We start from the raw sequence: 14,455 nt of genomic DNA, 5'->3' as shown, positions 1-14,455 counted from the left end.
GGATCTCAGTTATCTGGGGAGTTGTAAACCAGTCCAAATGAGTTAGGATAGTTGGTGAATCGACTCTCCTAGGCTCAGTCCATCTGTAAGTATCCCCAGGCATCTTAGGATTTCCAACCAGGAAGAGCCAGGGAAAGGAAGAGAGAAGTGAGAGAGGTGTTCTTCAGCCACCCTCCCAAGCTCAGAATCTCCCCAAACCACTCAACACCTGCCTCCAAGTTACCATGAGTGGGAAGACAATGGCTGCAGGGGTAGACTTGACTACCCAAAGCAGACCTAGGCAGGCAAGCTGGATGGCTGTGAAGAGGTGAACTCTGCTCAGAGGCACATGCCGCAGGAGCAGCATGTCTGGCTGATGTTTCCTTGGCATCAACAATAGCTGCACTCTCTTCACGAACTGAGAGAATGAGGGGAAAAGAAACAGGCTGTTGGGGCAATTTGGAGGGTGTCACGGTTAGTTATAGGAACCGCAGCGGGGAGGGAAGACAGTTCCCTTGGCCTCCCCATCTAGAACATGGCAGCATAGTTTCTATGGCCAGGAGAAGCAGGGTAACGGATATGACAGGGGCTGGCAAGTGTGGGAATGAGGACTGGGCTTGCTAGCTGATGGTGGTGCGCTCACCTGGATGCTGCTGAGCGCGGCTACCCCCATGTACAGGAAGATGCCGTAGAGCACGGGCATCGGGATGAACTAGTAGGAAGAAGGAGAGAGAGAGAGAGAGAGAGAGAGAGAGAGAGAGAGAGAGAGAGAGAGAGAGAGAGAGAGAGAGAACAGGAGCTTACTTTCCAGCCTCCCAGACGCCCCACCTTAGGCCTGCAGACTGGAGCCCACCAGGCCTTTCTTCTCTTTTCACATTCTGCATGCCTGACTTCATCAAGTCTTTCCATGTCAATCACATGAGGTGAAATTACTATTATTGTCTGCATTTTACAGATGAGAACATTGAGAGACAAAGTAACTTGCCCCTAGCGCTCCAGTTTTTGTCTTCCATCACAGTATTAAGTGCTGGCCTACAACACGACATCCCCCTGCTCTAGCCACCTGGATGCTACCATGGCTGGTCTGAGCCATCACATTGTCTGCTCTACGTGCTCCCATATACTGTCCTCCCTCCATTCACATGCTGGCATTTGTTGTTGTTGTTGTTGTTTTGTTTTGTTTTTATCCTTTCAAAGCCCTTTGCTTTACTGTTTTTTCATCCTAAAATGTTCCTCTCGCCTGGGCATGATGGCACACAGCTGTGATTCCAGCCCTTGGGAGGCAGAGTCAGGAAGATAGCAATACATTCAAGGCTAGCCTGGGCTATGTAGCAAGGTCCAGGCTAGCCAGGGCTACAAAGTGAGATCCTGTCCCAACCAACCAACCAACCAACCAACCAACCAACCAATGAATCAAATACTCTAAAGGTCTTCTCTGCTTAATCTGAAGTGGCCCTGGCACTGTTTGCAAAATTTTTAAATATTTATCTACTACTGTTATTCTATGTGAGCCACAGCTTGTGTGTGGAGGTCAAAGGTCAGCTTGTGGGAGTGGGTCTTTTCCTTCCACCGAAGGCTCTAGGGACTGCACTCAGGCTGGTCATCAGTCCTGCATGGCAAGTGCTTTTGCCCACTGAACCATCTCACCCAGCCATCCCCAGCTCTCTTCATTGCCTTGTTTGTTTTCATTTCCTCATAGATACTATCAGCTAAAGTTACCCTATTGCTCTAACTTTTCAAAATCTGTCCTCTCTCCCAGGAGGGCAGAGACATACATATGCTATCACCACTGTATCTCCAGTTTCTGGGACAGTAGTTGGTATAGCATTTATGAGAGTCAACCTACTTAGCAAGTGGTCAATCCTGTCTGGCTGGCTCTCCTCCTGCAATACTCTTACACAGCCTCCGTGACCTTGGCCCTGCCTAACCTCCTGTCTCCTGCCTCCTGCTGGTGACTCTTGTCTGACATTTCTACACCCTCAGTGACTGCTTTGCTCTCTTGACTTGTTGATCTTTTCTATTGCTTTCTTCTATAGTTATGTAGGGGTGTGTGTGTGTGTGTGTGAAGTTTCTGATGAAGTTTAGTCTCATATCCCTATTCCGTACTCCTCTTCCTCTCTCTTAGGTCCCAAGCACAGTGGGGTACCCAGCAGAGGTTTCACAAGCCTTGAGAAAGAATAAAGGGTTTTTGCTTCAAAGTTTCTCTGGGATATGGATATACACTCGTCTCCAGCTTGTTTGGGGGCTGGGGCAAGGGTAGTGCAAGAACCCCAGGGGATGATGGCATCCCCATATCCTACTAAGAAGTTAGGTACATTTTTTAAAAAAATTTTTCTACTTTTAGATAAGGTTTCATGTAAATCAAGATTGGCTCAAATCTACTATCTAACTGAGGCTAGCCTTGAACTTAAACTCCCAAGTGTTTGAATTGCAAGTATGCAACCACCACACTTTCGTTGTTATTGGTACTACAGTGTGTGTGTGTGTGTGTGTGTGTGTGTGTGTGTGTGTGTGTGTGTGTGTGTGTGTAGCATTGAGGTCAGAGGATAACTTGTTGGAATCAGTTCTTTCCCACCATCACACAGACCCAGGCCCCACATCAAGCTTCAGGCTTGTCAGCAAAACCCTTTAATTACTGAGACATCTCAGACTCCCCTGGCTTTTGGTTTCTTTTGATGTGGGGGGTCTCACACTGTAGCCTAAGCTGGCCTGCAACTTATTGTGTACACAAGCAGGTCTCAAAGTTGAAACAAGCCTCCTGCCTCAGCCTCTTGGATTACAGGCATAAACCACCATGCTCTGGAAGTCCGGGTTTGTTGTTGTTGTTGTTGTTGTTGTTGTTGTTGTTGTTGTTGTTGTTGTTTTGTCTTGTTTTTTTAATCTGAGAAATGGCTCTCATGGTGGGCACTTACAAATTACTTTACCTCTTTAACCTCCAGGTTCCTCATTTGTAGAGTATGGGTGTCTCTCAGGGTTAATGAACACGAAGAGTAATGTAATCATGTGAGAAGAAAACACAGTTCCTGGCACACTGTAAGTGGTCAGCCAGGATCAGTTCTATGGAAACTGCTGCACTGGCCCTGATCCTGGCCAAGCATGTACCTTGAGCACAGGTGCCAGGAAGATGGAGACACCTGTAAGGACGAACACCACCAAGCCCGTCAGCCTCTGTTCCCTGTGGGGAGAAGGAGGAATTAGCTGGGTCTGAGTGTGCTCCTGGAGCACCCAGGCTAGAGACCTTACCAGGCCTGTTACAGATATGGCACCAAGAGAAGAGGAGGGAAACCCTCGATAGGTTACCTGGTGAAGGGCCCTTGCCTACTGTGAGAAACGGAAAGGAAAAGCAAAGCGTTCCAACCCAGGGCCCCTGGCCTCTGCCATCAGTCCAGGCTCACTGTTGCCACGTTTCAGTTTGGTTTGGTTGTTTATTAAATGTTGTATTACATCCTATTTATACTGTGTATGTGCAAGCATGTATGTGAGCATGTGCCTGTCTTGGTGTATATGTGACGGTCAGAGGACAACTTGCAGGAATCAGTTCTTTCCTTTACCACCCAGGTCCCAGGGATGGAACTCAAGTCTTGAGACATGGCTGAAAGTGTCTCTGCCCACTGAGCCACCTCACTAGCCCATTGGGTTTGTTTGCTTGTTCATTTGATTGTTTTAATGGTTCTGGGATTTGAACCTAGGGCCTCATATTTCATCCCTAGCTCCATAGTTGTTCTTTGTTTTTTTGTTTTTGGGGTTTTGTTTGTTTGATTGATTGATTTGTTTTATTTTGTTTTGTTGTTGTAGCTCTGGCTGTCCTGGAACTTGCTTTGTAGAGCAGTCTAGCCTCAAACTCACAGAGATCTGCCTCCCTCTTCCTCCAGAGTACAGGATTAAAGGTATGCACCCTATGCTTCACCACTGTCTTTAATTTTTTATTTAGATGGAAAATTAACAATTTCTCACTGCCATAAAGACCTATATTTCATAATGTACAAGGTTAGTCAACTTCATTTGCTTTGGGTAGACTGTTTTTAACAATGACAGAGATGGTTTTGTCATGGAGTCCTTTGCAACATCCGTGGTATGCTTCTACATTGAGCGGGTACTGAAAGGTGGTCTCTCCCTCTCCACTTTAGCCCTGGCGACCTTCACCCTTACATTTATTATAAGCCACTCACCCATCTCAGAGTACGGAATCCACCGCCCATTTACCCCACTGCAGTTCTTAGGATGTAGAAGCTGAGAATTCAAGCTGCCCAAATATCTCACATCCCATAACCGTTTTTTGCCACACCCCTCTCACCCCAGCCTACTCATTATAGGCTTCACCTGATGCCCAGGAAATTGGGGGCTTCTCCAGGGATGCAGGCTTTGCTCTCTCTCCGAAGACTGTCTATGTGGGCCAAGGAGATGACAGTGGCTGAGACGTACCATGGCAGCCCAAGTGCCGATGTGAACAGCATCAAAACAGCCACACAGAAGAGGTCCAGGTGGAAGCCAGCTCCCTTCTGTGGGCAATGGGGGTTGTCTCGAAGCAGGAAGTGGAGTCTGGGGCCCACCGTGGCGATCCTTCCCCGGCAGCCTTACCTGCAGTCTGTATTCTGCACGGTTGAGGATGACTGCCGTGATCTGCTGGTCCATGAAGATAAGGATTGACAGCAGTAGAGCGGGCAAGGCAGCGGCCACACTCAGCCACCAGGGGTTAGCTCCAAAAGGAGACACCAGCCAGCCACGCCCAGAGAGTGTAGGCTGAGGGGATATTCCATGAGCAGGGTGGAAATGTCTCCCAGGAACACCTCGACAGCACACCTCTACCACTATCACAGTCTACCACATTCCACACCCTGCCCCCAAGACCTTGGATTCTAGGTGAGAGCACTGTCTCATACACACACACACACACACACATACACACACACACACACTCTCACAGAGACACATAGAGACACACACACTACTCTCCTTCAGTGTATACCAGTGCCTTAAAAGAGAGCAGAAAGAAGGACTCTGGACTTTGGTGGTGGTGGTAGGGAGAACTCTCTCTGTCTCTGTCTCTTCTCTCTGTCTCTCTGTCTGTCTGTCTCTCTCTCTCTCTTTCCCCCCTCCCCCCGCCGGGGAAGCCGAGTTGGTGAATTAAACCAGCACACACTGCTTTGTACTTATTCAGAGCCTTCCTCCTTAGGCTCCCCCTCCCTGCCCCCACACCCAGTCTGGGGCAGCTCAGGTTCAGACCTGCCTCAGACTGGGGCCGGGCTAGGTGTGTCTGTGTCTGCTCTGATTTATAAGCGTCTGTGGTGCGGAGGGGGCCCGAGTGGTTGGCTGGGGTTCTGAGCTCTAAAGCCACCCCTGGAGAGCCCCCATTGCTGTTCTGCCCCACAGTAGGAGCTCCAGCTTTACTGTATCCGAGCTGGTAGTGAGGAGCGTAAAGAAGAGTAGGGTGCGGGGAAGAAGGTAGGCCCAGTGGCAGGGAGAAGCAGTGACAGCGCAGTTACTCATATGTGGAATGTGCCAGGCACTGTAGTAACTATTTACACTATGATATGTAACCCCCCCAAAAAAACCTATGGGAGAACTGCTATTGATTATTCCATTTTAAAGACTAAGATAGTCTCAGGAGAGGTATGGTGATGCACGTCTGTAACTACAGCGCATGAGGGGTTAAAGCAGGATGATGATGAGTTCGAGGCCACCCTCAGCTGTGTTTGGAGTTTGAGGTTAACCTGAACTACTGTGACACTCTGCCTTTTAGAAAGGAGATGCCTAGAGCAAGACCTGCTGCCTGGAGCCTGCCCTCCAACACCTACCCTATAATAATTGCCACTGTGTACAGCATTCCTCATTTATGGATGTGTCTGTTGAAATACCTCATTTTATCACTCAGAGACTCTGTGAGGCCATTGTTACTGGCTCTCTCATGAGTGGCGGAAGAAGCTCAGAGGGAAAGAAGTTTGGGATATATGAATCGTCTTACTACTCCAAGTTTCTGGCCCCACTTCCTCTTCCCCTTCTCATCCTGTCCGACTCTCACCTTGAATTCTGTGGGCACCAAGAGCTTCGGTGTGGCTAGGCCCAGGAAGGTGTCAAGGCCACAGCCCAGCAGGATGGCCAGGACTGAGGAAAAGTCGCCCAACACCTTGCGCACCTGGCCATAGAGTGGACGCTTTAGTCTGGGCCTGCCATCCCGTTTCTATTTTACCCTTTCCCGTTTGTAGACAGGATCCAGGGCCAAAACCAGACTTTTCACGCAGGAAAGAAAAATGACACTTACCACAGAGGGGAAGAAGCGGCTGTTCTTTATGTGCTTGAGAGCAATGGCACAAAGGAAAGAAGTAAAGAAGAGGAGAAGGGAGAAGAAGGCGATGTCTGGCACCGTGTGACAGCTGGGGCCGAGAGGGTGACCTCCTTGCCGGATGCACTCAGGTGGAGGCAGGAAGGAAGCATTGACTAGACCTGGCTGCTGAACAGAGGAGTGGTCAAGTGTGGGATAATGGGTGACAGACATGTCCCACTCTCTTGGACCCACCTCAGAGGAAGGGGAACCCACAGAGACATCAGGGACTCAGGATGGGCCATAGGCTAAATCAAAGATATGTTTTTAGCTAGGAACGTGGTGGCTCCTGCTTATATCACCAACAGTTGGTGATGGAGGCGGGAAGATCAGATCAAGGTCATCTTCGGTTACGTAGTGAGCTGAAGACCAGGGAAGCTTTCTTCCCTTTAAGGGTGGGGAGAGCCAAAGAGCACTACCTCTGTTCTTTCTCAGACCTTTTTAGGAGCAAGCTCTCACCACACTTAAGATGTCCTCTGTGTCTTTGAGCTTTGCACTCGTCCATTCAGACGTGTTTCCTGGGAAGCAGAAAGTTCAGGCATAAGCCCTCTTTCCTCCCGAAACTCTTCTCCACTTCAACTCGAAAAGGTCTTAATTCTGATCTCACTCCTGCTTCTGCCACACCTGAGTGTGTTCTCAGGTTACTATGCTCTATCCTCATGGCCTCAGTTTCTCTGCCTGTCTGTGTCTCTGGTGTGGAACACAAAACTAAGCATCAAATATTGACTGAATTCTTGCGCTCACAAATCTGTATGTACCAGAGGAAGAACTGGTCTCCTTCAGGACTAGTAGAATCAGGCACACGCCAAACAAAGATATGTTTTTAGCTAGGAACGTGGTGGCTCCTGCTTATATCCCCAACAGTTGGCGATGGAGGTGGGAAGATCAGATCAAGGTCATCTTCGGTTACATAGTGAGCTGGAGACTGTATTACGTACACCACATGAGACCCCATCTCACCCAGGACCACCACCACCTGCAAAGGACACTTTCCCCCATTCCCGGTACTGCCCTCCATGTGAGGGATCTATGCCGGTGTCACACTCCAAACCTGTCCACATGGTTATCTGTTCTCACCCTATGAGTTGTTTGATTGGTGAGTTTAGGAAATGAAGCAAGGCATACCTGGTCCTGCCCTTTCCTCTCCCTTTTCTCTAGAGTAAGCCGCCTGGTTGGTGTACTTAGGTCTGCTCTTCTGATGCAAGGAAGTCCCCCCCAATCCAAATGCTACCATTCTTGGTCGGGGACACCTGATTGTGGCTTCACCCTTAGGAAGCCAACCCACACTCTTCTGTCAGGGCTGTCAGAAATAAAGATAATCCCAGGCTGTCCCAAAAATTTCTTTTGTAACTGATCCAGAACCGGAAGTGAGACTGCAGGCTACTGGATAAGCACTGAGAATCTTTCTGAACTTAGTCCATTCCCTACATCTTTCCTCACCTAGCCAAGGAACCAGTTCCCCTCACCTACCTCCTGTGCCTGGGTATTGACAGAAGCAACCATAGGCAGAAGACCCTGGCCTTTGGATTGGATAGGCACGGATCAAATTCAGCATCTTCCCCATGGCATCATAGATGAAGATGAGGCTGATGAGGGCACAGAATCCTTCCTCTGTGAATCTGGTGAAGTAGCGCACCAGCAAGCTGGCCTCCGTAGCCACCAGTGCCAGGCAAAATGCGGTCACCCAGATGCCGACCCATAGGCGGAAGGGCAGATAATCCAGGCTGTAATCTCTGTGAGAGTGAGAGACAGTTAGGGCTGTCTCCTCCTCATTTAACCCAGGTCAAGTGTCTCTCAAGCCAGAGACAGTCCCACCTCTCTCTTCACCCAGTTAGGACCAATGGAGGATGTACCCACCAACGGGCTGAGGAGGTGAGAGAGAGAGGTCTACCTGCTAAAAGAGAAGAGTAGGCGCTCAAATACCAGCACTGGCCCTGTGCTGCTAAGGATAGTGAGGGGCTGGCCTGCCATCAGGCAGAAGGCAGCTCCAGCCACCGCTGTGCCCAGGAAACTCTCCAGCACTCCCTGGAAGTGGACAGATCTCTTCATCGGATCCAGGCATCACAACATAGGAGCCCAAGCTTCTGTGGAGCCTCAGCCCCACTCACAGTTCCAAGAGGTCAGGCAAAGGGGGACACCAAAGTTTATGCCAATCCCATCAGACAAACCCACATACCTGGGCACCTTCAGTGGCATCTCCCAGAAGACCCCCAAAAGTGATGGCGTTTGTGACTGTGGCCAGGTAAATGTAGAACACAGCTGAGAAACACTGGGGGTGTAGGGCATCCAGGAAATCACTGGTGTACCAACATGCCTTCCGGCGCACGTCCTGAATAAGACCCCCAAAGAGCCTCCCACCCGTGGGTCATCAGTGATCCAGGTTTCCACACCCCACACCTGCATCCTCCCGCACTGCCTGCACATTTTGATGTCTCTGTAACTCTTCCACAGGATCCCAACCCTTGTTCCCACCCAGCTGCCCTCACCTGCCTGTCCTTTGCAATTCTGGGATGGGTGTGTGCGGTCCGTGATGGTGCTTGTCTTCTGCTAGGGCAGCACTCTGTCGGGAGAGGCTGGTGACCTCCTGCAGTTTCGAGGGGAATCTGGGCAGAATGGGAGCCTCAGATGGGCTACCGTCTCCAGCCGACCTGAGATTTGACTTAAGAGTACGCGACGCCCCGCCCCCTGGAGGCTACGGAGGTGGCGGCTGAGGACGCCTTCAAACTGTCTGATAAGAAGTTAGATCCCACCCTGTGAATGCCAAGCTTAACTGGGGAGCATGGTAGACCCATAATCAAGGTGAAGATCGGCATGGAATTAAGCCCCCCAGGTACCTTTTGTGCTGAGATGGTAGGTATTTGGGTGGGGGAATCCGGGCTGTCCGGTCCCACCGGCCCGGGGGTAGAGCTGTCACCTCCTGCAGGAAGGCATCCAGAGCTGCCAGAAGGTCAGGAAGATGGCTTGCCCGACGAACTGACCACTGGAATTGCTGCATTTAAGGTCACAGAATGGACGGGAAGTGCATATTAAGGACTCTTCCATGTGTGTTCACCTGTATTTTCTCAAAGCCATCCTCACACAGGCTACAAGCAGACAAATCATGATTTACTCACAAATCCATCCATCCATCCATCCATCCATCCATCCATCCATTCATTCAATTTGTGCCTATGTGTGTCTACCTTGGGCCAGCAGTGAACTGGAAACTTCAGCCCCCATGGTACAAAAACAAAGCCACACTCTGCCTCACTGTTATTCCTGACCACATACACAAAGCCCATACATATGTTCCACACATGCACACACATACACACACAGAGGAAACCCTGGCCCACTCACCGGGTCACTGAGGAGGACAGCAGCTGCCCGTCCCATCTCATGGTAGCTCCTTCCCAGGGTGGGAGGACCCAAGAGGAGGCAGAAAAATCTGAGGAAGGAATTGGGGGTTGGGGTGGCAGGAGCTCCAGGCTGCTTTCTCACAGGACAGCACTGCCTGCTGGTAAGAGCAGCCTCTAACTTGACACTTAGCTCTGCTCAAGGACACACCAGCTCTGCAGAATGACCTCTGGGGAGCATTTCCTAGACACTCTTGGGGAACTGTATCTAAAGACCCCACCCTCCTCAGCAGAGGCCCTTCTTCTGGGCCCCAGAGCTCTGACTGGGTCACCTCACCTGCTGGGCAAGATCATCTCTGTAAGAGGCTCCAGCACTATAGGATTCCGCAGTCTTACGAAGGCCCCTAGTGGCTGTTCCAGGAAGCCCAGCTCTCCTGCCAACACTGCCGCTGCCTCAGCTCCAGCGGGCAGCTTCTGTCTCAAAGGGTTCTGGTGCTGGGTGGCAGAGCATGAGAGGTTATTTAGGGAGGGGAGGTTGGCAGAAACTCAACAAAGGGGGGGCCTGGCAGAGGGTGGGTGTCTGTTCATTTCTGATCTTCCTCCCAGCCTTTCCCAAGGAAGGGCCACAAACCTTCAGTGGGGCGTCCTCATCACGAGAAGCCTTTCTGAAAGCATTGGACTCTGCAAGTCAGGCATACATCGTGGTTAAGAGCACACACTTTAGGGGCAGGCCCACCAGGGCTTCCTAGCTAGGGGATAGCTGTAATACACTTCTCCATGGAAACTAAAGATTAGATGAGAAGATGCAGCATGTAGAACTCCCAGCACCGTGCCTGCCAAATACAGCCCTTGGGAGAGCCCTGGCTGTTAAGTCCCTGGCACTCCCTCTCTCCTCTGCCCTTACCGTAACCACCAGTTTTCTCTTGCCCTGAGGACTGAGCCAAAGTTAGCCCATTCCTGACTCAAGAAAACGTAGAGGATCCCTGGGACCCTCCTACCCTAGAATCTTGATCCTAGGCCCAAAGAGGGATCTCTCACCTCTGCAGGGCCTGATGCCCATGGTCTGGATGTGGTGCTGGGGTCTCTGCAGGAGCAAGGCCTGAAGCTGTCCTCTCAGTTCTGGGCTCAGTGACTCCCCACTGACTACCTGCTCTGGAGAACAGACGTGACGTTCAACCCCCACCCCTGAGCCCTCTCTGTCCTCCCATTGGCTCCCTTCCCCGCTTCTCATTCCATGTGTCTTTCCCCAATCAGTCTCAGAAATACAAGGGTCAGTGACCTCCCCCTGCCCCACCCCAACCCCCACCATACACACACACTCTGTTGTTTTGAGACAAGGTCTTACTACATAGACCGAGCTGCCCAATTTTCAGCGGTCCTCCTGCCTCCGCCTTGTCACGTGCTGAGATTACAGACGTGTGCCACAGCGCCCAGCTGCCTTACCATCACTATCTCTGAGACAGAACTGGGCAGTCCCTGGGGTAGGATGGGGTGGGACAGGCTCTGGAAGATTCTAAGACTTTGGGGGAAATTCCCAGGAAATGGAATGTTCTCCTCAGCCTACCCACAAGCTCCAGGAGGCTCTGAGCCTGACAGTCTAGCAGGACAATGCCCTCGGCCAACAGACTTCGAAGCTTCTGGAGGCTGGGGAGTTCCAGGGTAGGCACATGGGGAGCACTCCACCGGCCCGCGCCCATGTCTAGCTTTTCCTCGAACAGCAGCCACCTGTGATGAAGGAATAGGCGGTGTTATTGGGAGACTCTCGCCCATGTCTGGAACACAGGTAGGGCAATGTGGCTGCCATTGACCCAGTGATACAGAGGACCTCCTTCCCTGAGCAGTCAGCCACTCCTCGTTAGGTCTCAGAGAACTCATATTGTAGAGGAAACTGAGTCTCATGGCAAGAACACAAAGGAAAAGTCCTAATTTGAGGCAGGAAGGAAGCTAACCAGGACCCACTTACCTGCCTGTCTCTCGCCACTCTAGTGCCTGGGGCCAACCCAGCAGCTCATTTAGTTGAATGAAGAGCAGAGGGTCCTTAGACACCTGAGATTCCCCAATGTCTATGCCTGAGGGTCCATTAAGGCCAGGGCCAGGGCCTAGGCCACTGTCCGGTTCCTCTGAGTGAGCATTTTCATGAGCATCAGAGCTTTCAAAATCCCCCTGCCCTGGCAGCTTCATCCTGGAAAGACTTGCACAAATCCTGGGAGCTGTGTATCCTAGGGGCCCTCTGGCTGGCTGCTTTTATACCCATTTCTACAGCATAAGCAAAGCAAAGCCTGTTGGCTCCAGAAAAGGCCAGACTTCTCCTCCTCTATTTGGTCTCTGACCCCCTGCTGACCTGTTTGTAAAACTAATCTGGCCTTTCCTAGACCTTTCAGAAGTTCCCAACTTGTGTGTGTGTGCATCAAGTCTGACCTTGCTATGTTTTGCGTAAACAGACAGGAGTAACTGATACCCACCCTAAATTCCATTGCTCTTGGTTGTCCTGTGTCAAATATTAACACCACGAATCCAGGACTGTTTGGTTATCAACAATATAACCTAGGGCCTAGGGGCCACAGAGACACATTTGGACAAACAAGAAACTAATAAATAACTAGGCTCGTGGAACCTAGGCAGGGAAAGGGAAACAGAAGGTTAGAGGCCCCACCTGTTAAATGGACTAATTTTGGAAAGTGGAGACAGGTCATGGAGAACACAATACTTCTATCTTAAAGTCTTCTGCTTAGTGTCTGGAAACCCCAACTTAGTCATGTGCCCCTTTAACTGAAGGTGGTAGAGGGGTGTGTGTGTGAGAGAGAGAGAGAGAGAGGGAGAGGAAGAGAGGGACAGGGACAGGGAGAGGGAGAGAGGGAGAGGGAGAGGGAGAGAGGGGGGGGGAGAGGGGGAGAGGGGAAGGTGGAGAGGGGGAGAGAGAGAGAGAGAGGGAGAGAGGGAGAGAGAGATAGATATCTCGGAACCAGAAGAGAATGTGGCCCCTTATCAAAATCTTTTTTTTTTAATTTATTTTTGTTTTGTTTTTCAAGTCAGGGTTTCTCTGTGTAGCCCTGGCTGTCTTGGAACTCATTCTTTAGACCAGGCTGGCCTCGAACTCAGCCTTTATCAAATTCTATTGAACCCACCTTGCAAATCTACCCAGAATACCCAGAATGCACCTCATTCCCCAGCTTCAGCGTTACTGCCTTGATCCAAGCCACCTGAATTATTTCGGCAGCCCACGAGGCTGTTACAATAATCTCGCTGGCTTTGACTCTTCCTCCTTCCCCAAAGTTCATCTTCCATGTAGCAGCCATAAGGATTCTTTTCTCTCTCTCTCTCTCTCTCCCTCTCTCTCTCTCTCTCTCTCTCTCTCTTTCTCTCTCTTTCTCTTGAGACAGGATCTCATCACTAAGTATCCCTGGCTGGCCTGGAATTTGTCACAAAGACTAGGCTGGTCTTGAGTTCTTAGAGATCTGCCTGTCTCTGCCTCCTGCCTGCTAGACTTAAAGGCATGTGCCACTACCCCTAGCGAAGGGTTCTTTAAAAAAAGAACCTTTTTTAGGTTTAGAGAGGTGGCTCAGTGGTTAAGAACACTTGCTGCTCATTCGGAAGCGCCTGGTTTGATTCCCAGCACCCACATGGCAGCTCAACAGTCTGTAATTCTAGTCGCAGGGAATGTGACACCCCTTCCTCTGGTCTCCTCAGGCACAAGGCACACACATGACAGACAGACATATACATAGGAGAAACACTCATATAAACACACACACACACACACACACACACACACACACACACACACACACACGATCTAACCTGAACCTGGTGGCACAGGTTTGTAATCTCAACTGCTTGGGAGGCTGCAGCACTAAATAGTCTCTCTCTCTCTCTCTCTCTCTCTCTCTCTCTCTCTCTCTCTCTTTCTCTCTCTCTCTTACACACACACACACACACACACACACACACACACACACACACACTAATGGACTATGCCTCAAGTCCAACCTCCTTCTGACCTACATAGAAGTAAGGGCACTCCCTTCTCCCGCTGTAAGCCTACAAAAGGTCTCCTCCTCCAAGACAAAATTCCATGGATAAGAAAGAGGAAGACATCAGCACGCCCTCTCCCTAAGTAGAGGGCCTGAGTATCTAGGGAATACCTCAGGCTGCCTAGCTGGCATCTCTTGCTCCTGGTGACAGCACCAGCCCACCCTCTGAACACATCTCTACCCTTCCTTTGCCACCTTCTTTCTGACCTCCCACCCTCTAGCTCCCAACTCCCTTCTATATAATGAAAAAGGCCTGAGGGGCTTTGCTGTTCTCTGCAAGGAACACTTTCTCCCTGGGTTTTCACACACCTGGATCCTCATACCCAGGTCTCATCTCGAATATGGTTTCCTCAAGGAGCCTTTCCTCTGCGCTCATTCTATGACATTTCTGTTTTGTTTTGTTTTTTTACCTAGTAATTATCACTACTAGTAACCTGATTTATTATTTGTTTATGGTTTATTGCCTGCATCACTATACACAGCTATACAACCTTTGATGCGGTATCTTACTTGACTTGGCCCCTGAGCCTTGAGCAGCTTGGCACACTGTGGCTCTCAATAAATTCTTGAGCCATGAACACATAGAAAGGAAGGGGTTGGGCCGAGAGCCGCGCTTCTTCTGGTGGCCACACGAGGGCGCTGCTCCCCACGGCCTGAATCGCTAGAGCCGCTCCCTAAGACCAAGAGGTTGTGTTTTTGTTTTTCTGCCAGGGCTCAGGAAAAGGCAAGATGGCAGGGAGGAGTGTTTGAATCTCTGCCCAGGTCTGGCCCAAACGCAGACTGGCCCCGAG

At 50.4% G+C, this 14,455-nt stretch overlaps 1 protein-coding gene across 14 annotated transcripts in view; it reads right to left on the bottom strand.

Moving 5' to 3' along the window:
* Positions 1–11,935, bottom strand: part of Slc4a9 (solute carrier family 4, sodium bicarbonate cotransporter, member 9) — a 28,207-nt gene extending 16,272 nt beyond the window's left edge. For 2 of the 14 annotated variants that reach the window (XM_006525911.4, XM_011246920.3), the window contains exons 1-17: positions 11,597–11,932; positions 11,198–11,358; positions 10,672–10,785; positions 10,265–10,314; positions 9,971–10,128; positions 9,638–9,725; positions 9,133–9,287; positions 8,785–8,901; positions 8,475–8,649; positions 8,190–8,323; positions 7,769–8,031; positions 6,758–6,816; positions 6,239–6,427; positions 5,999–6,112; positions 4,558–4,719; positions 4,300–4,478; positions 3,082–3,154 (exon numbers count right to left, since the gene is read on the bottom strand). In XM_006525911.4, coding sequence (XP_006525974.1) covers positions 3,082–3,154; positions 4,300–4,478; positions 4,558–4,719; positions 5,999–6,112; positions 6,239–6,427; positions 6,758–6,816; positions 7,769–8,031; positions 8,190–8,323; positions 8,475–8,649; positions 8,785–8,901; positions 9,133–9,287; positions 9,638–9,725; positions 9,971–10,128; positions 10,265–10,314; positions 10,672–10,785; positions 11,198–11,358; positions 11,597–11,814 — 2,409 coding nt within the window. In that variant the 5' untranslated portion in view covers positions 11,815–11,932. Of the gene's footprint in view, positions 1–223; positions 398–622; positions 692–3,081; positions 3,155–4,299; positions 4,479–4,557; positions 4,720–5,998; positions 6,113–6,238; positions 6,428–6,757; positions 6,817–7,768; positions 8,032–8,189; positions 8,324–8,474; positions 8,650–8,784; positions 8,902–9,132; positions 9,288–9,637; positions 9,726–9,970; positions 10,129–10,264; positions 10,315–10,671; positions 10,786–11,197; positions 11,359–11,596 lie in introns of all 14 variants that reach the window. The other 12 variants (XM_006525907.4, XM_006525906.4, NM_001271544.1 and 9 more) reach the window with 12 other exon arrangements.
* Between the last annotated feature and the right edge of the window lie 2,520 nt (positions 11,936–14,455).

Source organism: Mus musculus, chromosome 18, assembly GCF_000001635.26.
Source record: "Mus musculus strain C57BL/6J chromosome 18, GRCm38.p6 C57BL/6J".
Classification (NCBI taxonomy): domain Eukaryota; kingdom Metazoa; phylum Chordata; class Mammalia; order Rodentia; family Muridae; genus Mus; species Mus musculus.
The sequence above is the reverse complement of the archived record's forward strand: the minus strand, read 5'-3'. Positions and strand labels throughout refer to the sequence as shown.